Source organism: Thalia democratica, chromosome 4, assembly GCF_965202585.1.
Source record: "Thalia democratica chromosome 4, ktThaDemo2.hap1.1, whole genome shotgun sequence".
Taxonomy (NCBI): Eukaryota; Metazoa; Chordata; class Thaliacea; order Salpida; family Salpidae; genus Thalia; species Thalia democratica.
The window spans coordinates 35,081,384-35,107,916 of record NC_139168.1 but is presented as its reverse complement, the minus strand read 5'-3'; the positions used below and the strand labels follow the sequence as shown (position 1 = coordinate 35,107,916).

At 27.4% G+C, this 26,533-nt stretch overlaps 2 protein-coding genes across 2 annotated transcripts; both read left to right on the top strand.

The window, feature by feature from the left end:
- The first annotated feature begins 1,096 nt into the window (after positions 1-1,096).
- On the top strand, positions 1,097-4,068 carry LOC145833305 (integrin alpha-4-like). Its single transcript, XM_082940490.1, has 6 exons — positions 1,097-1,135; positions 1,472-1,625; positions 1,690-1,775; positions 2,107-2,352; positions 3,307-3,510; positions 3,919-4,068. The coding sequence occupies exons 1-6, from the start codon at positions 1,097-1,099 to the stop codon at positions 4,066-4,068; spliced, it is 879 nt and encodes a 292-aa protein (XP_082796616.1).
- Positions 4,069-16,098: 12,030 nt separating this feature from the next.
- Positions 16,099-20,750, top strand: LOC145833304 (retinoid-inducible serine carboxypeptidase-like). The gene is made up of 12 exons (XM_082940488.1): positions 16,099-16,132; positions 16,516-16,709; positions 17,034-17,176; positions 17,315-17,417; positions 17,485-17,559; positions 17,907-18,017; positions 18,175-18,294; positions 18,578-18,686; positions 19,256-19,429; positions 19,909-19,983; positions 20,160-20,246; positions 20,614-20,750. The coding sequence occupies exons 1-12, from the start codon at positions 16,099-16,101 to the stop codon at positions 20,748-20,750; spliced, it is 1,362 nt and encodes a 453-aa protein (XP_082796614.1).
- Positions 20,751-26,533: the final 5,783 nt, after the last annotated feature.

Genomic DNA, 26,533 nt, shown 5'->3' with positions numbered 1-26,533 from the left:
ATATTGTTTAAACAGTTGTTTTAAACAAACCAAATTAAAAATTATTTTAATGCTAAAAAATAAATAATTAAAAAACGTAGAAAAGTACGTCAACTTTTTTATTTTGTTAAATTATTAGTTAAAATAAAATTTATAAGCTAAATTAACATCAAATTTACTTATAATTAGTTTCGTCTACCTTTTAGTCATAAAATTACTTCTTACTTAACTTAACGTCACTGTTATAAAGCCAATTTTTTTACTTGTTTACATTTATTTGTTGCAATAATTTTTTTTTTTGATAAACAGCAAAAACTTAGGTTTTATTAATTTCATTAAAAGATGAGCTTAATTTTTTTAAACAAAAGCGTATATTTTTTTAATTAATGAGCTTTTTAGTACAAGTTGTTTTTTGTAAGTGAAGGTATAATATATAATACAAGTAATTTAAAATTTAATTGAATAATTTAAAATTTAAATAAAATACAAATGCAAACTACGTAAGTTTTTTTTGTAAATTAACTAAGCATAAAAATCACAAACCAAAAGTTATAACTTAAGTCTCTACAAAAAGTTTGAAACAATGTTCCTTTGTTCTGCAAAGTTCTTTGATTACCTAAGTAATGTAAACTTTAAAGTTTATAAGTATTGTATGTATATCATAAAAGCTTTTAATAATAAGTTAAAGTATTTACAATATAAAATTTAATCAAAATGACATAGTATTATACAAAGCATAAGTCATTTAAACTTAATACTACACAGCTTGCAACAAAATTTTGTAAAAGTATCATTAAATATTCGAGGCTGTATAAACATAGCAAGTTCTATATAAGAGCTTTTAAACGATAGCGTGTTTTTAACGTAATGAAAAATAGCAGTTTAGCAAGTTCTTTTTAGTTAAAATGATATCAATCGCACGACTTGTTTATTAAAAATAGTAAAAACTTTTGAAAAAAAAAAAAAAAATTGTAAATTAATGTATATAAAGTTGTAACATATTTTGCTTAATATTGTCTATAACTGTACTTCAGACTTAACGACTGTATATATGTTGTATTCTGTATGAAAACTAAAAATCTGATATTTTCATTATAAATTTTAGACTAAAGCTACAATGGGTAAAAGTATAGTTGTAGAATCCAATTTCTTACAAGTTTATATGTTTTAGTAATAAACAATATACATTAGACTTTTATAACAAACTACTGAACATTTTTAACTTAAGTAGTTTGTATATAGCACTTCATACATTTTAAAACAGAAAAAAAAAAATTTCGAACATTTTTACCAGCCTAAGTTTATTAATTTAAGGCGAACTGTTTAACTGCTGTTTACTTATGTGGGTTAACAAAAATAACATACTTATTAAAGAAATACAATCTTTTGTTTAACTTGTGTTACAATAATATTATTTAAAATTTATACAAGTTTCATTTATTATTTGAAGTTTTAATCATGTATAATAATATTTGTATAATATTTTCCTCAGGATACTGGCAGGTTGTTAATCGGGGCAGTTGGAGCTTATGATTGGACGGGAACGATTTTAAAATACGACAATTTCAGCCAATCAGAGGCAGACGTAGTGGACAATGACGACATAAAACAAATATTAGTTAACAGAAGTATCGAGTCCTACCTTGGTTCATACTTTGACTGCTTTTAACAACTGTACTTTCAAAAGATTTCAAATGATATTTATTTTAGGTTACGCTGTAACAACCGGGGACTACAACAATGATGGAAAAAAATGGATTACTACTGGGGCACCTAGGTATGAGCTGTTTGGAGCGGTAAGTTGCTTTAATTTTAATAGTTAGTTTAAGTGGTAGGTAAACAATACATAATTGTATAAACAGAAGATTGTTATTCTTTTTGTTGTGAAAAAGTAATGAATTCTACAAACTATTATAAAACTTTAAACTTTTTGAACGAAAATTTTATATTAAAAAAAAAAAACTTTAATTGGTTTTTATTTGCATAAAGTATTAAATGGCGACTGTTAAAAACTTTAGAGTTGCAATTTCTGAATGTAACAACGATTTGGATGATTTTTGTTCCTTTGTTTTGCTTGTTAAATTTTTTTTTTGATAGTTTAGCTCAAATAAACCTACGTTACCCCAGGTAGTTATGTTTTTACAAGACGACGGAACAACGACTATAACTAACCAGAAAAGAATAGACTTTCCAGCAGAAAACAAGCAGTCGGCCACCTACTTCGGACACACCCTTCTTTCTGTGGATCTCAACAACGACGGAAGAGACGATCTGGTCGTTGGAGCTCCTCTCTACTGTTCTATTCCGAACGGAGACGAAGGCAGGGTTTACGTTTATATCGCCGATGATAGCGGCAACACTCAAGACAACTGGGTAAATGAAACAAAGCTTAAAGCTTTGCTCGATAAAAGTTACACCAAGTTTAAAGATTTTTCTGTAGAATAAAAAATTTTTAAAACTTCTAAATAAATTTTAATTTTTTATCAATTTGTTTGTAAAGTTAAACATACTTCTGGAGAATTTGTTTTGAAATGGCAGTTTTTGTATTGAGTTTGCCATATATCTTTACTTTTTATGTTTTTTTGACCACAATAAAACTTAAAAAAAGTCTCTAGAATACATCTTAAAAAAGACTTGTTTTAACTACTAATCTAAATAGCTTTATTTAAATTTACATCTATCAGCTTAACTATGCATTATACTTAATTGAGATAATAATACTCTTACAGTGTTTTTGCAATTGGTTGTTTTTATAATCAATTTTATTACTGATAGCAGCAAATTTTATTTTTTAAACTAGTGATTACAAAAAAATCTAGAAACATATACTAAATAATAACTAAAATTAAACAATAAGCAAGCATCATGCATAAACTCTTTAAACTAGTAAATAAAAGTTTAAGTTTGTTTAAATAAATCAAAACGTTACATTTAAAGAAGATATGTTTGTTGACTTGATGAATTTTTCAAAGATTACGTGTTCAGCCAACATTTTTTTTTTAAAGTTAGTACATTCGTTGTGGTTTTTAGTTTAAAATGTTATTGGGTGAGTTTACGTAATCAGAGTTAAATTTAACTTGTCGTCACTGACAGGACTATTGTATGAAACTAATTGTAACAATAGTTACGTATTGCATATCGACCAAGTTAAGCTAAAAAAGTTGAAATATTACATTTTAGACATTCAGATCTTTTAGATTAAGTATTTTAAGTCTTTAATAAGAGAAAGTAATTATAAACATGTAATTTTATAAGTCAAACAGTATTAGAGAAATACCTTTAGATAAATACTAGTTTTAGATAAATGTATAATATAGTTTTTTTTAGTCTTTGGATACCTACAAGCCAATTGAATTAGTCGGAGCAAACGATCCTGGTGCAAGATTTGGTTTCTCCTTTTGTTTCTCTGGAGATATGAACAAAGATGGGTACAACGACATGATTGTAGGCGCGCCCTACACCAATGCTGGCCAGGGAGCAATTTTTGTGTATTTAGGAAGTGAAGACGGTATTCGTTCAACATACAGTCAGGTTTGGGTTTATCATATATATTTTTTAAACTTTAACGTTTAGTTTTCTCGAGATTAAAAACAGACCTTAAGCAAGAAATAAGCATAATTTGTGAATAAATTAAAGACTATATATTTGCAGAAGCAATCAAAACAATTAGTTTTGTGCCTGTATGTACTTCCTAACCTTTTTCATGTTTTTTTTGAGTCACAAAACGTATTTTAGATATCAATTGTACTTAAGTTGGTACACTTACAATTTTTAATGTAAAATGAGTATTTCGGTTTAAACAACATAATAGTAGAACAAATACAACTAAAAAAGTCAACACTTTAAAGATTTAAATGTTATGCAAGTAACTCTAAAAACAAAATTTATACATTTTTTACTGTTTTTAAAAAGTCTGAACTAATACTTAGAAAATTACAGAAAATCTTATCATCAGAAGTACAATCTGGTCTGCAATATTTTGGTCAGATGTTAGTATGCAACTTACACCACGACAGTAACGATTATCCTGACATTGCAGTTGCTTCAGCGTATTCTGATAGCTTCGTTGTACTAAGGCATGTTTGCTAGTATACATGAACTTTGAAAACACCATTTTGCAACTTGTTGAAACTACGTAAAAGTTTTAAAAACATTGTGCGCTGCTTTTTTATGATAAAAAAATAGTTGATCAAATACTTGAGTAGTTTGTATGGTGTTCAATGAAACTAAGATGTCTTTTCATACACGACTAAAATTCATTCAATACAACACACAAAAAAAAAATTGATTTTTATTAATTTTGATATTTTTGAACAACTGCTATAATTCTACAAAGTGTTTTAGTAGTTTAAACAACGTATACTAAAAAAATACAGTTATTTGTATAAAAATATTCGGATAGCATCTACTTTTCAACTTAAAAAAAAAGTTTAAAATGTATACCAATGTCACAACTAACTAGGTGTATTCCAACTTAATGTTATTTTTTTTTTTTTGTTGTAACTGAAATAAACAGCTTAGTTAAAATATTCTATAATAACAGAATACATACATTTTCAAAAACAACACTTCTAGTAAACAGTATATTTGTACTTTTGTATTACAATTTAATGATTTTTAACGAGTATCATTTGTTATATTTACCAAAAAACGTAGTTGAAATAGTTTATAAACCGTCTAAATATATAAATTTCAAGCTATACTTAAACATATATTTTACGAAACATTAAAAAAAGCGTATGTTTATATACAAAAAATAACACGCTTTCTTTAAAAACCTACTGATTTTCAAAAATACTGTACTTTTTTATTTAATGCTTAAGTAGTAGAAATTTCTATTTTGTTAATTAATTTAGATCACGTCCAGTTGTGACAGTAAATTCTACACTGACTGTCCAGCATAGTGAAGTTAACATATTTGAGTGTTTTTCTGATGTGGACCGACAATGTCAAAGTTTAACTGCTTGTTATACTTTTGGTGGCGTTAGTGTCAACGAAAATATTGGTAAAAATAGTTTGTACAAGTAGTAAAAAATAAAATTTGGACTATGAAAAATATGATTGTATCATTTTATTGTTGTTATCTTAAAAACTTCTTAAGATCATAATTTTAACTTTTTTATTTAATTAGTACTATGTTTATTTTTGTTCTGTTTATGTGAGTTCAAGTGGTTTTATGCCATAAGATTATTATAAAAATGATAAGTATTCTTTTATTAAAAGTAAGTTTTATAAACTATGAAACTTAAAACAAATTCAAGTAGGTAAAAACATTTTTAAGTACAGTAAAATTAGTTTCAAAGTTTTAATAAAATCTCTAACAAGTTAGTATTATTTTAAAGTCTTCTGTAAAGTAAAAAAAAAACAGTTTTAAAATCTATCAGCAATACTATACTTTAAATTGTTAGTTTAAGTTTAAAATTTTAATTATTTAACCTTTTTTTGTACTAATATTCAAATGTTCATAAAAATATTATAATTAACTCTGAATTAAATTGACTAGGAGCGCTAATTTCAGATATGAATGAGTATTTGAAATGCTTTAATTTAAGTAAAATATTTGAAGATCTTATTGTTAAATTTTAGTTTATTGTGAAACATGATTTCGTCCTAAATGCTTAATTAAGTTATATTTTAGCTAAATTTTTGTCCTAACACCTACTTATGCTTATAATTATTTATTAACTTTGATATTATTAATCTCGTTTATTACCTTCCTATCTTTATTTATAGTTACAAAGTGCTTTAGATCGTCATTTAATTATTGTACCTGGAGATCTGCTATACAACACTTAAATTGTAGTTGTACTAATAAACGTTTGGTATCTGAACGTTTTGTTATTATTGTGAAGCTCTAAACTTCGTTGTTATATCTAAAAAAATAACTTAAGCTGCTGATGTTACAATAAGTTTGGATCCAGACCATGAAAGGTTTTATATAAAAGAAAATGGTGCTGATTCAAAAGAAGTAGAAATAAAAACTTATTTGGGTCAAGACTTTCAAATTGGTGTTAAAAAGTGCTTTACTGAATTGGTTTATTTCAAGGTAATGATTTTTTTTTAATTACCAGTTTAAGCTATGCAACAGAAATGAAAAAGTTAAAAAAAGACCTGTCTAGTAGTATAAATTTAGTTTATCATATTTCTTTACAACTGTTTAAGGTTTCAACAACTATTACAAAACAAAGTTTTTTAATCGCTTACCGTTGACAGTTTGCTTAGTTGATGAAAAGAAAAAGACTTCTATTGTTTTGTAGAATTTTTATTATGTTAAGTTTAGAATACAAACATTGATTTTTTTACAGTAAACAAAAAAAAAAATATGTTGAAAAAGTAGAAAATGTTTAGTTTATTCAGACTGAATACTAAAAAAAGAAAACTTAAAATTAAAAACAGCTAATAAAAACACTTAACTTTTTTAATTCAAAGAAATAACACTAAAATTTAGAAAGAAATAAGCAATTACGACGATTCAATCTTGTTTTTTTCAAGTTTTCAACTGTCAGCAGATCATTTAAACAAGCCTCTGTCTCCTATTATCGACAGGTTTGTTTTGTAAAACAAAGAGTTTTCAGACCGTATACGTTTTTTATAAAAAAATTAAACAGCACAACACTTTCAACCAAACAAGTTGGGATGACGGTGGACAAAGGATGTGGTTCTGGCGGGAACAAAACGTCATGCTTCAACGATCTTGCAATTGAATCAAGTTTTCAAACACCAACGAACTTCCTGTGAGATTTTAAAAATAACTTTGTTCACTTTTGCAAAAGAAGTAAAAGTTTACAAATTTTTCACACTGAATTTTTAGGTATACTTTTATCCGATCTTAGTTATATTCTATAAAATTTGTAAGAAGTTAAAAACATCTTATGGTAGCATTTATATTTTTTTTAAACAATCATTATATACATATGTAAAAACATTTAGTGATATTTAATTATTCTTTAATTCAATGTCAGTCATAATTTTTTGGTACAAAATAAAAACTATTCTCAAAACTTTTACATCCAGAGCTCATGTTAGAAATATTTTTACAGAAAAGGTAAAGACCTTTCTGACGGAAACAAAGTTTTGGTGGTTGGGTCAGCATCTTCCAAACCGCTTTATATAAACGTTAATTTTACAAACACAGCCGAAGATTTTGCTTATTTTACACGAGTCATTATTGAGTATGATAAAGAACTCTCATTTACTGAAGTTCGTTTTAACAAAATAAAGTTTTGAATTAAATAAAACAGTAACTTCTTTACTAAAAATAACAAATAAATTTAAAAGCCTAGATGGGTCCTAATGACACGAAAACTTACACAATTCTAGTGTATTTTTATTATTTTTTAATTTTTAGAATTACTATTTTTAGCTTTTTAAGTAAACAAAGAAATAGACTTTAAACCGTCTAACTTTTCAACTTGTTAGATTTTAAGTTCCTCTTCGTCTAACACAAATTATCCGAGTTGCATGAAAGACAAAGGTGCAGCAATAACACAATCAACAAACACCACAAGGAGCAAGTTAGTGGAGTACCAATACGACGATGGCAGAAAAAACATTATGCCTAATAATGCCTGGGTTTGTTGGAAAAGTTATACTCTTGTAAAGTTATAAGTTGAAATTTAAGCTAAAATACTACAATTGTATTGTTATTTGTTTTTGTCTGAGTTTGATGACTCATTCTTTGCAGTGTTATTTTACGGTCGTATTGAATTGGGAGAAACTTAAAGACTCGGGAAACATACCTAAAGTTTTGGTGAAATTAAAAGCTGACACTGTCAAGTTAGTTATTCTTAAGTGATAGTGAAATTATACTTTGTTTTTATTAGTTGTTAAATAATGCTTAGTACGTTTAGCTAACACTTTACAACAATAGTACAAAACATTTATTTCAAAATTTGTTTATATATGTTTATTTAAAAAATAAGTTTTAGTAAAAGTGAGATAGGTTTTACTGTTATTCTAAGTAAAAAAAAAAGTTTTGTGTACAGATACTTACTTACTCACGAAATAACTTGAATTGAGCTACGAAATGTTTTAAAAAACTAATTTTACAACTACAGAAATAACTTAATTGTTTAATAAAAATTTTCTAGTACTTATATAAAGTAGTATTTTACATACCTGTACGTTACAATACTTAGTGTTATACTGTTTTTTTTTTGTTGTTAAGCTTTAAAAAGTAAATATTTTTTTTCTGCTCACGTATAAACAAAAGTTTGTCTGAAAAAGTTTTTTGTATACTTTTATGTTTAAAGTAGTGTATAAATATAAGCTTATAAAGTGCTTACTTACTCATACTTAAAATAACTAGACAAGACAATTTCAATTTTGTAACTAATGTCTAACTGAGTGTGTTTTTTAGTTTATTTAAACCTTAAAGCTGTACTATAAAGATGACTCCTTTTTTTTTTAAGAAACTACACTTGTAAAAATAACGCACAGCTCACAGCGGGATCAAACAGACACGGACGACAACAACAACGAAAATGAGCTGGAAGTGCCGATTTTGTACCGGTCTGACGTTGACGTTCGAATGTTAGTTGAGCATTTATTTCAACTAAACTACTTCTTTTAGTCTGCGTATTTTTTTCATACTCGATTTTTATTTTTTTCTAATTAAAATTTGTTTAAAATGAAACAAAGTTTTTATTATACATGCAGCTTTTGTTTTTTGCTTACTCGAAACTAATATATGAACTAATTTTTATTTTAATTTAGAAAAAGTGGAGATCCAATTTTATCTTTCAACCAAACTAATAACATAACTATAATAGAGAGGGTTTTACAAATAGGACCACAGTTTCGAGATGTTGTAATCGAATACGAAGTTTGTTTTCATTTATATAGTGAAAGTATAAACTTAAAGTATTTTTTTAACAAAAAGCATATAAAAAATTAAAATTTTTGAACATTTGAAAAAGTCTAAATCAATATGGTCATTTCTAAGATCTTTTGAATTAACATTTAAGTTTTTTATGACTTTCTAAAATGACTTAAAATAAAATAACTTGTTGTAGTTTTTACACATGCGAACCTTTTGAACTTTCGATGCCCAGTTTTTAGCCGAAACCGACCATACATAGCGTGCTTTAAAGAATACACACAATAGAACAGAACACCAAGCAAAAACAACACGGACTAAATATAGCAATACGTTCAAGTTCACAGATAGTAATGGTTTAAAAAATTTAGGTCGTAAACCAAAAAAACAACAGTTTTAGTTTAAAAAAACTTAATTTAAATAACTTTATAGTAATACTTTTAAGCTCTTGGGCCTGCTAAAAAATCATTCAGTTTCTTGCTAATTAGTGAAGCCAAATGTTGCGATCGTCAGTTAGTGTTTCTAACTCTGCAATTCCTTCTTCAGGTTGCTCTTAAAATGTCTTTTTCAAGTTGGTCTTTGGTGACTAACGTTACGTTTGCCAACAATAATTCTCTGTAATTAAGTCATCAAAGCCTGTGTTTGTAAGGTGTTGACTTTGTTTTTGCACAATTGATGTGATCCACCTTTCGCTACAGTACAATACTGCAGACACATGATAAATACACCATCGAATTTGTACATGCTTATACACTAGACCCTGTATATTCTATACAAATTTATACTTGATTAAACTCTAAACTGAAGCAGTTTAAGATTAAAAAATTATTTTGACCTTTTTGTATATTAAAGAACAATACGCAAACTTTAGTAAAAAAACGTGACGATAACAAAGGTTTTGACGTGTTAAAAATGTACTTTAGCAATATGATGTCATAAAAAATGTATAGTCATTTATTTTAATTTAGATTGAAGTTTAATAAAAGTGTTATGAAACTTTTCTTCTAACTAAATAGAATAAGTTATTTTCTGTGTAGAAATTAATTTTCGTAGGTAAATATCTATTTGAATAAGATTTAAATTATTTATTAGAACCCTACTGGACGAAACATAGCTTTGAATTTAGAATCTGTTTTAATAAAACCTCAGTATATCAAGATAAACAATAGAAAGCTATATTACTATAAAAAAATCTTTTTTTTTTGAAGTAAAACTCTTGAAATGTATTTAAGATTTCATTTTTTGCCAATAAACTTTTCCTGAAAGTTTTTTATAAACCACAAATTAAACTAACAAGTTCAACAAATTATTTAACGAGAATTTTAAACAGCAGAAAGAAAAGTTTCGTAAAAAGTATGAGCAACTTAGCAAAATAAAAAAACTTTTACAGATTCATAGAGAATTAGATATTTCGTTACATAATTTGAAATTTTAATAAAACTTATATCAAACTTAGCTATTTTAAATTAACTTTGAAAAAATTTGTAATAATGTTTGAGATAATTCAAAAAAAAAAGTTTACTGTTTTTAGATAATGTTTTTAATTAAAAAAAAAATATAATAAACTTTATATTCAAAAAGTTAAACAAAAAAATATTTAACCAAGTACGCCGTCATTTTAATCAAAGCAAATGGCAAACGAATATAAAAAAAAACTATTAACTGTATACTTAAAGTTACAGTTGTATAAAATATATGTTGAGACGGAAAAAAAAGTAAAGTCGACTTCTTTTTTTGTGAAATGTAACAAAAAATAGTTTACAATAGTAGAAAATAAATATACGTTATTTCAAATTTCAGATTATTGGAAGAGGTTACTCAAATGTACCACAATCAACCTTCAGTATTTCATATCCCAACAAATTGGCCGATGAATTTTATCTGTTGTACTTATACGATTACACTTGCAGTGTACAACTTCCGGTAAGACTTACAAATAACGACTTGAGTGCTTTAAACGTTAATAGTTTAATAGAAAACTGCATGGCTCTAGTATTCTCAAATAAAGTTTTGATACAAACAGGTATCTTCAAGTAAGGCAGTTGATACTCGATGCGTTTGTCAAGATGAAAATGTAAATGAGCTAAATCTCATAACTCCGTCGACTCCAAAGAATGCGAACACTTCAACTGCTACATTGAAGCCCTACAGTCAAAATTATACTTTTTCTGAAATTGTGAGTTAAAATAGTTGTTCTTAACATAACCCCTTAGAAACTAAGCTTGACCATCCAAACTTGTTGAAACTATACTTATAAACTATAAAGGCAACTATCTGATTTACAAACTTTTAATTTATAGGACTGTAGTAACCCGAACACTTCTCAATTCTGCTCAGACTTCACCTGCCAAGTGTACGACTTGGCTGAGTTACACAAAGTTGATTTTGTTGCTAGATTCAGGCTTTGGACACCCACCTTTCAATTTTCCAAGGTTTTTTATAAATTATTGTCGTACATAACTTTGTACAAGGTTTAGGTTTTTTCTCGTGTATTTTTACAACAATTTTTTGTGCTAGGATACAATAAACAGTACTTCTTTGAATGTAGACTTTTCCTTTGATACAAAAAGTTCACCACTCGTGTTCGGTAACGATGGGAAAAATGTCATAACTTATTCTGATCAGGTAAAAAGTGTAAAGTTTTTAAACTATAGATAAAAGAAAATCGGTTATGCAATTTAAAGTAAAACTTTCACTTAAGAAGTTATTTCTTAAAAAATAAAATACTTGCATTTATTTTTTAGTTGAATTTAACTTTTTTTTTAATCATTAGTTTTACATGAAAACAAACTCAATCAATTCCAAACCGTTAATTAAACTTAAATCAAATAAAATGACTGTTAATGAATACTTCTTAATGGTTGGTCGGATTTATTTTTATTCTTTTTGTAAACTATAAAGTTGAAATTTAACTTTAAACTGTCGTAGCAAAGTCTTACTTTAACATTGTGCTTTAAAATTTTCAACTTCAACCGTACATACGCTATAATTACCAGATTACTATTAAGCGTATCACCACAATACTACTCAAGCATGTAGTTTAATTTATACAAAATTTAACGTATTGAAATAATGCAAGTTTAAGTGCATGCTATGTTTCTTATACTTGCAAGATTTTTTAAATTCTGAAAAAGTTTGCAATTGATTTTTATATTTTTTATCGAAAATTGCTTAAATTTAAACAAGGTATTTAAGATAAGACAAACAAACGCTTGTCATGATTTTTTTACATGTGATAATTAATTATTAAGTTGTACCTTGCTGTACTGTATCGTCCATAACCGCTTTATATAACGAGAATTTGCAAAAAAATAGACTATTTTACTACAAAAACGACAGCACGTGGTGACAGCCAGGTTGTATTTCCCGCCACCGCCTACCGCCGCCCAGTGGGACCCGACGCTCGTCATCGTTTCCTCGGTCGTGCTCGCCATCCTCCTGCTTCTGCTCATCGTGTTCATTCTCAACAGGGTAAAACGATAAACTTTATGAATTGAAGGTGCGTGCGATTTGAACACGGAGTTTTTAATTTCAGTGCGGGTTTTTCGAGAGCGAGTACGCGCGGGAGATGAGAAGGCTGCGCAAGCTGCACAGGAAGCAGCGGGAAGCGGAAGCGAAGGACAGGGAGCAGAAGCTGCAGGAAGATTTCGAAGAAGAAGTGAAAGCGAGCAGCAGGCAGAAAGACAAAAGTCTCGCGGACATGGTCGCCGAAGACAGGGTCGAAGAGGAAGAGCCACCGGTGGAAACTGTCGAATATCCTCAGCTCGATTACGAAGCGCCTAAAATCAACTACCTGAACTCCGCCCAGTTTAGTCCGCCAAACAACGATCCCGATGCTTACGATAACTCGTGGGCGCGCTACTCCACGTCGACCGTCAACTTTGGGGAGGACGAGATCATGACGTTCGATGACAACCGGGCGAGCTTGACGGACAGAGTCTTCGCCAGCTTGCGGAAACCGAAGCTTCCGAAAAGAGGAAGCGTCAGAAGAGGCTTGTCGTTGAAAAGGCGCCCGAGAGCGTCCACCGGCCCGTCGCTGACTCTGGGTAGTCTGTACTCAGAGCCGGAGGAAGATTTTGGGAGCGAAAGAAAACGGAAAGTGTCCGAGACGATTAGCGAGGCAGAGGATGAGCATTCGGGTTCTCCCGTTGACTCTAAATATGAGAGTAAAAAGAACGCCAAGAATTTAGAGGACAAGATATTTCCGACCGACATGTTTGATGTTCCTCATCAGCAGTATGATAACGAGCAAGTGTCTTCGTTTTTAAACAAGCCGTACTCAGTTGAAGGCTCTGATAGCAGCAATTACAACTTACCTGCGCCTCCGTTGGAGTTTTACGACACTGTGCAGCCTTTGGATAACTTAAAAGATGATAACGAGGGGCAAAACCCATCTGGCGGAAATAAAAAAGAAAAAACCCAGTCACCTGCTCTTCCACCGCGATCGTATAAAAACAATAAAAATATGAACAATCTCACAAACAACCCATCAGGACTGAATATTGCTGAAGAAAATGCAACAAGCTCAACTGGACAACCTCAGCTGTACAAAACTAAAGGTGCAGGAAGGCCTGATGTTGAAATTCAAGAGCTAGACGACACCAGATACTCACCTATGAACCAATTTTCAAACAAAGAAGAGCATTAGATAGATTTAAAAACTGATGATGGTTAAAAAAGGAAAGTTATTATTAACTAGCAACCACATAGATTCTCTTATAAAAATATAAAGTTCAAACTTTGTATCTTACCTTTCATTATTTTTTACCAAAGACAAACATAAAATTAGCTTTGTTTAAAGAATTTTTTTGAAAGCAATTTCAAATAAGCGTACTCTTTTCAAAAACGCTAAGTGTTTATAATTGTTAGATCAGATGAGTACCAGAATTTCGCTATAGAATTCAGTGAATATAAATGACAATTTTTTTATTTAACAAACTTTTTATTTTTCTAACAAATCGGATTTTTCGAAATCATAAGAAAATACTTCGTTACATAATTTTTAATAATAAATTTTAAGTCGCTTAGTGTTTGATTAAAAGTTGACAATGTTTTACAAATTACGTCATTGATAAAAATAAATTTTGAAATGTCGTGATTGTTTTGTGAATTTTGTTAAGAAACCATACTTGTAGTTTTTTTTGCTTTGTATTTATACTACATGTTTTCATTATAATTTTTTTGATTTACTTTTGTAAGATCAATATTAGTTTCAACAATATGTAAAAAATTACACTAAAGACTGGTTTTTAACAAATTTAATCATATATTTTTATATTCTAACTCTAAAGCATTCAAATCTATAACTACTTGCTATAATCTCTTATTGTCCATTTATTTACTTGATTTTTTACTCTGTTTTTTGTTGAAAATAATATGTTGTTTTATTCTTTGAACTTTAAAAAATAATGAAAGTATTCAATATAAAACTAACTATATCTTGAAGTAAAGAAGGCGTATGCTGTTTGGTCATAGAATAGTGAAAACAATAGTTAAAGCGATAGAAAAAAAACTGTTAACACATGAATAAATATAACTAGTAAAAATTTTGTCAAGGTTTTTTTTTACTTACCATAAGTTTATACACCCTTTTGATTTATTAAAATAAAAGTTTGTAGTAAATTTAACTATCGTCTCAATTTTTTTCTAAACCTAAAGCTTATAAGTTTTATTTAGCTAGCCTTAGCTTATAAGTTTTAGTTTAGACGAAAGTTGTTTTTGTTTTAGGCCATCATTTTCTTTTTTATTATTCTTAATAATGTTTAAGAATTTTTATAGTACAATATTTAGTCTAAAAGATCTTATCGATTAATACTTATCTTTACTTAATTTTTTTTTAATGATGGTTTTAAGTCAAACAACTAGGTATAATTTTTTATAAAACATACTGTGGCAAACATTAAAGTAAAAAAGTACACTGAGACATCATAAAAAATACTTACGAGTTAAGTTACAACATAGTTACTATTACGAAAAATATTCAAAAAGCAAATTAGAAACTAAACACATTTAGTTATTTGTTGCACAACAATTAGACAAGTAAATATATTTGTTTAGGTTTAAAAATCGTCTAACACATGTCACGACTACAGCTTTTTGTTTTTGTTTAAAAAAATTTGAAATCTTTAAATCAGTAAAAAAATTAAACGGCAAAATTTTTAATCAGTGCTACAATTTGTTGCTACAACTGCAATCATAGAAATTGTTGACCCAGTAAGTGTAGAAATAAAGATATAGGATTAACCTAGGTCTAAAAACGTTTTCCTGATATTTGTATTAAAACTATCATGAAAAAACTATTACTACAAATATAAAATGTTTTTAATGATTATTAATAAATGTTAAGCAAGTAAAACATAAAATTTGTTAGAATGAAACAGTTTCCTTAAAAACAGGTTTGTTTTTTGAAACACCATTAGTTTAGATACAAAATACCTGTTAAATGTTTTTATCATTAAAAAATTGAATAGTTTTTGTACACTAAAGTATAAAGTTCGTTAAATGGATGCTATATTTAAAACAATGGTTTAGTTATAAATAAATGTTTTTGTAGACTAATGTTCATGATAAAAACTTGAAGCTTAAAAGCATTTACCTTGGTTACGTAAATTCTTTAATTTTTTTTGATGCTTTTAGTTTCCTTAAAATAAATGCTATAAATCTACACCTATTATTATTATACTTTAATGCATTTAAAAGTAAATATTTACAAAATTTTAATAAAAATTATAAAGTTTGTATTTACCTTAAGTAATTGTTTTTGTTTAATCTAGACTAACAAACTTACATTCTGAGAAAATAGCATATGTTTATGATGTATTTTTCTACAGCTATGTTTTTCATGTTTTTAATATCTCGAAGACGTAGTTGGCTTATAAGCACTAAAATATAAACAATTGCTCAAATTGTTCTTCTTAAAACACAATACAGTGCTAAAAAAACTACATTAGAGCTATTTATATTTTAAAAATGTAAAACCGTATAAACTTACAAATTTTTAACTCAAGTTAAATATATATATTTTAATAACAATTGTTTAGTTAAATTGTTTAATGAAAAAGTTAAAAGAAAAACAGATAAAAAAGTAGAAAAATAAACAATTTTTACATTTTTTGCTTTATTTGACATCAGAAGCAAAGTAGTAGTTAAAAAATAGATAGTTACTAACGTTTTCAAAAAAATTTAAGAGAAATAAGAAATTTAAACATGTTTTCAGACACATGTTAACTTGTATTTTAGTAGTTTTATTTCTTAAGTAAAAAAATTTTTGAAAAATTTTACAGGATTAAATAGAATTCAATATGAAGTATCACTTTGTATTTCTTTTAGTTGTAGGTAAGAATATTTTTATTTTGAACAGAGATTAAACATGTTTATAAAACTAAGTGCATTTACAAACCTTTTAATGAATTGTAAATTTTTTTTTTGTTACTCTTTTAGTTGTAGGTAAGAATATTTTTTTTTGAATAGAGATTAAACATGTTTCTAAAACTAAGTGCATTTACAAACCTTTTAATGAATTTTAAAAGTTATGTTTTATACTCTAAAAAAGCTAGGCAACAAGCTTTAACTAAAACATAATTTAGATATTAAACAGTGCACGGCTTAGTAACCGAATTTTTTTTTGTGCACCTGGTTCAAGGACCAAATATTTCGAGTGCTTTTTGTTTCGGTTAATAAACAAACATAGTACGCTTTAAATTTTTTTCGTTCTACAGCAGCTACGTATGCGCGCGTAATTCGCGATGACGTCAAGGCGGACGACCCTTTCGCCGACATCCAATCGGACTGGGGTTACGTTACGGTTCGTCAGCACGCTCACATGTTCTGGTGGCTGTTCTACCAGGACGACAACTACTCGACTCAAGTAATGGACGTCCCGGAAGAAATCCCGGTTATCGTGTGGCTTCAAGTTGGTTTTTGATGTTTGTAAATTTAATGTAATTCTCTTGTGAAGGAAAATACCAGAATCAGTAAATTTTTAATAACTCGGTTGACAGTTTAAGCAAATTTAAGCTATAAGTTTTATTATTTAGCAGCCTTTTAATCTTTTAAGTTTTTAAACTTCATTTATTAGAACATTTTTAGTTAGAAAATTAATAAAGTTTATGTACAACTTGTGTCTACTCTAAAATGAATAGTTGATAAAAGTTAGCTACGCATAAATTAACTTTTATGTCTAATATATTTAAAAAAGTTACGAAATGAAACAAAACTTACTAATTGAATATAACAGGGAGGACCCGGAGCATCAGGAGTCGGATACGGAAATTTTGAGGAGTTGGGACCTCTGGACATAAATCTGGAAAAAAGAGACACTTCTTGGACAAGTGTTGCTCACACTTTGTTCGTAGACAACCCCGTCGGAAGCGGATACAGGTTTTTGTAAAGCTTTTGAAATTTATGTCTGAGGTTTTTTGAAGCAATTACAGTTTTAGTTTTTTGGTTTTAAAAAACACTCAGGAACATTTGATTTTTTGGTTTTCATTATTCTAATGACTGTAAACTTGTTTATAGTTACGTGACCAGCCCCAGTGCCTACACTCGAAACATCCAGGATATCGCTGATGACATGGTCGCTTTGTTGAAAGGTTTCTTCAGCAAGCACCCAGAATTACTCGTAGGCAGATTTTATACGCACTTGTTATTTCTTTTAGCTTTAAACATTGTAAAAATAATATTTTTAGAAAAACCCATTTTACATCTTTTGTGAATCTTACGGGGGCAAAATGGCAGCAGCTACCGCACTGGAAATTTATAAGGTAATATGATTTTCATGTTCAGTTTATCTAGAGCAGTTATATAGTTGTGATGTTATGATAAAAGTAGTATTTTAAACTCACTTTTTACAAATAAAACGGAATTTTGTACGCTTAAAAATTTTAGTGTTTAGTGTTTTTCTACGTGCTAGCCGCGTATCCTTCCTTGATTTTAAAGTTTAAAATTATTTAGTAGTATGTTTAATGCTTTGAAAAAAGTATAAGTAGTTTTAAAATTTTACACATTAACATTTTTAATCGTCAATTATTTTTCTAGTGGTTAATCACAATTATCTTTAAAAGATAAGCAGCAGCTACTACAACTTATGACTGTAATCGTATACTTTTAGGAAAATCAAGCTGGTACTATGAATGTAAACATAAAGGGAGTTGGTCTTGGAGATGCATGGATTCATCCAATGGATGCTGTTAACACCTGGGCTCCATACTTGTACGAAACAGTCAGTTTATAGATTCCGTATTCATATAGGGTATATTTTAATATGTTAACTGTTAATAAAGTAGGATTTTTAATTAAGACTTTAACAGTAAAAAAAATTGCAAAAAAATAAAACAAATGTATTTTAGTTCATACTAATTTAAAATGACAATGTTTAGGGACTTCTTGATGAAACCGGTTACAATGCAGTGAAATCAGGAGCTGATCTTACACAGGTGGCTGTTGACAATGGAGACTGGGAAACAGCGACAAACAGATGGAGTTTGACTGAGAGCATTGTGAGTTATAGGAAAACTAATAAAAACAAAAAAAAAACTTAAAGTACTAATTTAACTTGGATTATAGGGCTTAAGTTAAAAATTTATTATAAAATTGCTCTAGCTTACCATCATTAAAGTAAACTTAAACAATATATAATCTAAACAAGAGATAATTTAGCACAATGCTTTGGTTAGTGTTTTTATCAAACACAACTAAAACGCTTATTAGTAATATTTTTATAGAAATATATAATTTAACTGTAAGCTTTGAGCCAGTAAAATTAAGCAAAAATGTTGTCAGATTATGGCAAACACTGACAATGTTGATTTCTACAATATTCTTGCTCCACATCACCCAACTACATCAAGAAGAACTGAACAAAACATCAGATCAATGAGAAAAGATCTTGGTTAGACTGTTATATTAATTAAGGTATTAATCTTGCAAGTAAACACGTTTATTATATTTTATGTTAATTAATTTTTTTATTTTACAATATGTTTTTAATTTTATTAAAAATGCACTATATTTACTCCTAACAGCTATTTCAGATTGTTTAAGATAAGCTGGGATGTTTTGTACACCATTTACACATTTTAACAAAACTTTGGCTAACAAAAAAAACACTAACTGTACTAGCTTTCTATACACTTAGCAAAAACAAAGTGTTTTGTCTCGTAAAAAGGGTATATAGCATTTATTTTAATGTAAATACAGCTTTATACTGCACTGCAAAACCAGCAACAACAGTCTATGTAAAATTCTTTGATTTGGTTTCATAACTCCTATATTTTTGTTTAGCGTGCAGTAGCTTTTTATTAGTCAAGATTTTGTAAGATTGTTTAGGTGTAATCAACTAAACGTTGACTTCAAAAACAACATTTTTCTTTTAAAAATAATTAGTTTTGGTACTAAGAAATTTTTGTCTTTGTAAATTACTAAAATTAAATTTGATTTAAATTCAAATTGTTTCAACAGTTCAAGGATACAAAACAAATATCGGAAAGTACGCAGCTGATCCATTGGACCTTCTCATGAACGGATACGTCAAAACTTATTTGGGAATCCCTGATGAAGTTACTTGGGGAGGCCAAAGTGGTTTTGTGTTCCAATATCAAGCTGGAGATTTCATGAAAGATATAGTCGATACAGGCTAGTTTTATAAACTATCGAAGAGATATATACTTTAGAAATACTTAATAAATTTGAAACAATCTAATATATTAAATTAGTTGTAACCAGTACACTCATTATAACGTTAGCTTTCACGAATAGATAAACTTCATCTATTTTATATTTTCTTAGTTTTAGATAAATGTATTAAAAAGAAAACTTTTTAAAGACAAAATATCACGTAATTTAAGAAAAACTCTAGTCTAAAAAATACGTTTTTTGTACCTTTTATAAAACGACTTAACATTATATAAGAATGTTTTTTGGTTTCAAGATATAAAATACTAAGTGTTAATGTTTTATTTAAGTTGTAATGGTATTAAGTTTTAAGACATTTTAATGTGATTTTTTTGACTAATAAAACCATGAAAAACATATTTGTTTCGAAATTTTGCAAATCTAAGTTTATTTAAAACAAGTTATGACTAACCTTTAGTAAATATGTTTTTTTTTTCTAGTTGATCAGCTTATTGATACTGGAATGTTAGTTGTTGTTTACAATGGTCACCTTGATCTTATCGTAGATACTCCAGGTAAGTTTTTATGAAAAGTTTTTTAAATTATTCTCAACTAAAGTTTTTCAGAAAACTAACTTGTTTCAGAAAATAAACTTATAGCACTATATCAAGTTTTTTTTTCTTTAAGGTATAATTTCAATGCATAAAATGTTTGTAAAAGCTAGCAGTATCAACAAATATATAACTTTAAGGACAGGAAATGTGGGTCAAGAGATTGCAATGGAACAAACTTCAAGAATTTTCCAGTAAAAAGTGGACACCTGAATTTGCTTATAAGGGTTTATAACGATTTAATTTTTTATGGTGGAAGACAAGTAAAGATAAGCCAAAAAAATCTTTAAATAGTTAACGTTTTATACTTTAACTTTATTTTTATTATCAATAATTTATGTTAACAATTTTTATAAACTATCACAAAATGATATGTTAAACTTTAGTTATGGTGACTTCTATACATTTTCATTAAGTGAACAACAAAGATCTTGTGTTTGTTATAAACGTAAACAAATCATTTAAAAGCTAAGTACCCATAATAAAATGAGAAATTGTTTTTTCTCAAACAGTCCTATTGTAAACTTCTCTGAGATGTTAAGAAAATCTATGTGATATTCAAAATTCTTTACTAAAGTAAAAATCTGAAAACAGGTCAAGACACAGGCGGTTACTCGAAAGCTCAAGAGAATTTTGAGTTCTGGTGGGTGCTGAAAGCCGGCCACATGGTGCCGCTAGACGCTGGTGAGTTCACCCTTCACTTGATCGATCACGTGTTGGAAAGTTCTTAAGAGAAAGTACAGCTGGCTCAACCAGTTTTTACCAATAACTTTTATCTAACCAACTTAAACTGGGAAAATTTTTTTCGCTGAATAAACAACTGTAACTTAATTAATGTATAGAGTAGTTTATACTTTGCTAAAAGACTTTAATGCATTAACAACTTTGTAGAGAACTAAGCTTCTAAAACTATACTATTCAAAAGTTTTAAACTAGGCAAAGGTTCACTAAATAATTTTAAAAAGAAATACTTTTTATCAAGATTCTAAATTCTAATCATTTATTTTAAAAACCACGCATTTAAAAACACAAAATGTTCTTCTTTAAGTGTATAGAAAGAAGAGTTTTAGTTTTTAGGTAAACATGTTTCATATGCGAAATCAGCGGTTAAATTTTTTTAGATAATGTAACTATACCAAACTTGAAAGTATAAGTATAAAAAGTTAAAAATTAGTTATTAAGTCAAAAGCAAGTTAAAGTTACAAATCAAAAAATAAAGTTCGAGTTTAAATGTTTTAAATAAGTACAAAGCATTAACAAAACTAACGCTCGCTAAATGTTTTTACTAGTGAATAACTTCGAACAGTTTGCCTTCTATACAGTTGTTTTATTTATTTTATATAAAAGATATTACAAACTATACTACAAGTTCATCATACTTTATCAGTATATTAAACTAAAATTTGACTTTGATTTAACATTTTAGACACGTTTCCAGTTGGTATGAAGTACGCGAAATTTGAGATTATTAGTAGGAATTAAACTGTACAGTAACAAATTTTTGAATTGGGTTTTTTATAATTAAAAAATAGTTGCACTTTGAAAAAGTTCTGTTGTCTTTTTATTTTAAATATAAACATTTCTCTTTGTGAGTATTTGTTTTTTAACTTCCTTTTTTTTTGCCACTGACTTAGTTTTTGTATAATATGTTAATGAAAGAAAGGTTTTTCAAAAAATTGTTTCAGGTGTTTAACAGACTTATTATACTTAGAAAAAAGATAAAGTTAAAACGCTTTGTTTTATAACTATCGAAAAAAACGAGAAAAATTTTAATTTAAAAAAATATTTTAAAATATTTAAAGTTTGATGCACAACAAACTCTTAAAGGTTGTTTATTGTGTACGAGTGGTGTACGACTCGATAACCGAATGATTTCTTTGTACACCAGGTCCCTAGACCAAACTTTTTGAGCGCTTTTTTATCGTTTAATAAGCGACATAATTGCTTTATCGCATGATAACCTAAGAGTATTCAAAAGCTAATTTGATCTTAATTAATGGTTTTAAGTTACTTTTAAGCGCTTAATTAGACTGGTTTTAGGAAAGGTAAGACTTTGCAAATATCGAAGTCAGATGTTCTCAAACTATAATTTTTTTTACAACTTTGCCTAACTTTAAATCCGATATCTTAGTTATTTGTATTTTTTCATTAACCAATTACTTTTAAAGTTTTTGTTTATTTTAAACCAAAAAAATTATTAACATTTTCTTTTATTCTATATATATCTTTTTACCTATATTATATAAATCAAAAAATGTTCTTGTGTTATAAATGAACTGTTTTTACTGTTTTTGTTCGAACACAAATAAAAACATTTCTTAATGTTATCTTTTTTTATAAATGCTGCTTTTGCATGAGTTGAAATCAGTATAACAGATCCTACAAGAGAAATTAAAATATACTAACATATGTAACATTTTATTACAAACCACATAATGTAATAACAAAAGGTACTTAGTTATATAACAATCACTTATTTGAAAGAAAACTTATTTTTGTAAGTATTAATTACAGTTTTATGCCTTTTAAATTAAGTATATATATAAAATTACATAAAGTTTTTTATTTTTTTGAAGTTAGAACTAGTCTGAAGATGTAAGTACACAACTTTTTTTTAATAATACGAGTAAGAATTTTTAGCTAGGTTTGAATGATCTTATACTTTTTTGACAAAGTGTTGCTTTTTTGCGTTATATAAAAACTTTGCCTTAACTTTTTGCTAAACTTTGTTTTTACCAAAATATTATAAAGATGAAATTTAACAACAGTACTAAAAGTTTCAATTAGAACGCATTTTTTAATAATGGGATTCTCATGTATTTTGCTTTTTAAGTATAGTTAGGCGTAATAATATTGAAAATAGTAATGAAATAAGTAATTGAAAACAAAGTTATTTAAACAGGCTCGAATACTTCAGTACCTGGTAAAGGCGTGTTTAGGCTGGTTTCCTGAAGCATGTGCGACCTTTGAAAAAATGATGAAAAAGGAATGAAAAAAATCAATAAAAACATTGTTTGTCCAGATTTTTTTTTCTTATGTTAGTGGATTTAACTGTGGTTTCTTACTGAATTTTGAATAAACAGCCAACTGCCATAACAGCATGTGAAATTTTTTTATAATTTTAAAGATTCACTTTTGAGTTAAGCACTACTTAGAAACAGTTGAAAATAGTTTCAAATTAGTTTGTTTTTATGATGTCATAACTTTTGAGAGACTGTCTGTAAAAGAAAACTTAGTAATGGTAAGTTTTATATGTTTTAGTTTTCGAAAACTAATAAAAAGATCTCAACTTCTAGAGGAAAAATTAAATTTATTAAATTATTTCAAGATATTCAAAAGCAGACTCAGTTTCGGTCAAAGACCTCTTCAGTGCTTATTTAAAAAATCTTATTCAAATAGAAAAAAAATCTTCTACTTGAATAAAACTTTTTAATAAGCACTGAAGAGGTCTTTGACCAAAACTGAGTAATTCTAAGTATGTAAGCTAATTGTAAGTATGTTTATTTGTTTAAGTTTTTGAATTTATAATACTATTGATAGCTTACATTTTATAACATTAACATAAAATAACCTGGTAATATTATGTTTTTCCTAATTTGAAAGCTTTAAACTATAAGTTTTATTTTATTTTTTTTACACATAAATACCAGTTTTATTTATATTTTTATTTCAAGTTTAGCCTAATTTCTTCTTGCATATTTATATAAAAATATTTACAGTTTTTATTCAACTGATGATCTCGTTTGATTGAGTTCAAACGATTGAAACATTGTTTTGTTAATAAAATACAAAAGTTGGAATTGAAAGAAAACTTAATACAAACTTGTATAATACTTTGAGTAGAAACGCTAGTATAGTAAATAATTTAAGATTGTGCAACATATTTAAACTATAATTTGTAGTTATACAAATAAAGTTCTTCAAGATAGCCACTTTCAGATAGATAGATATAAATAAAATATATGTGATAGCCGCAAATCTTCAAGCATGATATTTTTTTTAAATGTTTGTTTTTAATTTTTCAAGATTTTCTTCTAATGTTCTACAAAAACTGGCAATGTAATTTTAGCTTTTCAATTACGACGTCGATATATTGACATTTTATTTTTATACTTGTTTGGCATTTAACTTAAACTAATTTATATTGTTCTATATTTCAAAAGTACGTTTATAATGTTAATGCTAAAACAGTAAATTTTCCATAGTAATATCTGAAATCTAAATAATCTGAATCAGATATTTAAAACTAACCAACTATAGTATTTAAGTTTTATCATAAAGTTAAGTAAGCTGAAGTTTCGCAGATATTCAAAATCAGATATTCGCATTTTTGAACAGATATTCGCTATAAACAAGTTTTCGTAAAAAGTTAATGGTGCTTACAATTATTATTAAACTTGACAAAAAATATCTTAAACGATTTGTCTTGCTTTGTAGATATTACATTTTTGGTTTAAATTGAACAAAAACAACATATTTTTGTTTTTGACCTCAAAGTTCAAATAATTTTTTTCGTTTTTTTTTCTATTTAAAACAACTAAGTTTCGTAAAAAAATAGTGGAGCTTACAATTCTCATTAAACTTAGACAAAAAACATCTTAAACGATTCGTCTTGCTTTGTAGACATTACACTTTTGGTTTAAATTAAATAGAAATAACAAAATCTTTTTTTTGACTTCAAAGTTAAACTATTTTTTTTTCTTGTTTATTCTATATAAAACAACAAAGTTTCGTAAAAAACTAACGGAGCTAAGAATTTTTATCAAACTTAGACAAAAAACATCTTAAACGATTTGTCTTGCTTTGTAGGTATTACATTTTTGGTTTAGATTAAATAAAATATTCTTTCTAATTCTAAAATATTGTTGTTTTCTTTTATTAAACAACTATTTTTTTAGCTCACAATTCTTGTCCATTTCAAATAAAAAACATCTTAAAGGATTCGTTATTTTATTTATGACGTTTTATTTAGATTAAAATATTGCAACGAAATAATACATATTTAAATAAAACTAAAAAATTTTTATTATTTTAATCAAAAAGATAAGAGTCTTTGCATCTTAACGATACACTTCGTGTTCTTTTTTTTCTTTTGCTGCTTCCTTCTTTGATTCATCTGTTAATGAAATTCCATAAAATTAATTATTAGTATTTTTTTTTTTTTTGTTTGCTAAAATACTTTTTCAACTGTTACAAACCGTCAGCAGCTAAAGTAAGTTTTTTGTTGTTTTTATTCAATCTAAACCAAAAATGTAGTATCTACAAAGCAAGACGAATCGTTTAAGATGTTTTTTGTCTAAGTTTAATAAGAATTGTAAGCTCCATTATTTTTTTTACGAAACTTAGTTGTTTTATATAGAATAAACAAGAAAAAAATTAGTTGAACTTTGAGGTCAAAAACAAGTATTTTGTTGTTTTTATTTAATTTAAACCGAAAATGTAATATCTACAGAGCAATATGAATCGTTTAAGATGTTTTTGTCTAAGTTTATTAAGAATTGTAAGCTCCATTAACTTTTCACGAAAACTTGTTTATAGCGAATATCTGTTCAAAAATGCGAATATCTGATTTTGAATATCTGCGAAACTTCAGCCTCCCATAAAGTTTTTACCTACTAATTACTAACCTACGGTTTTTAAAACTTTTTAATTGCTTTTGTCTATTTTTGTTACAAATAAGTAATATCTACTAACGCTATCTACAAATCTTACAAATATTAATAATATAGTTTTTCAAACTTTTGAGTCTTATTTAATATTTTATTTGTCTTAAAGTTTTTATCAACAGTTATAAGTCTTGGACAAGACGTTGAAAAATATCCAAGTGGTGTGCGACTCGATTACCGAAAGAGTTTTTTGTATACCAGGTCCTAGAACCAAACGTTTTGAGCTTTCTGTTTTTGTCGTTAAATGATCAATCTATACTACATATTTATTCACCATTAAGTAAAAATTGTTTAGTACTTGGTTTTAACTAACAATTATTTTTGTCCTGTATTAAAGGTTTAGGCAATAGCTAATGTATATTTCTTCTAAACAAGACGAATTAAGTCTTTTTATTAGACTTACTTATTTTCACCAATGGGCTCATTAAGTGAGACACTAATTATAGAAAAATAATTTAATTAAAGTATAAAAAAAGATAAATGAAGAAGTTTTTTTATCATTATTTTATTATCATTATAATAAATATTTACATTATAAGAAACAAATGCTTTTACATTTTAGTATGAACATACATTATATAGAAAAGTTTTATTTTAGTAGATACTGTAAAACAAGCTCTATTAGTTAAAAAAAAAAGTGTTATCAAACTTAAAAAAGCCTAGACAGGTTTTTCATCTGCTGCTTTATCATCTGCTGCTTTATCATCTGCAGGTTTATCATCTGCAGGTTTATCATCTGCAGGTTTGTCATCTGCTGCTTTATCATCTGCAGCTTTATCATCTGCCGCTTTGTCATCTGCCGCTTTGTCATCTGCAGGTTTATCATCTGCTGCTTTATCATCTGCTGC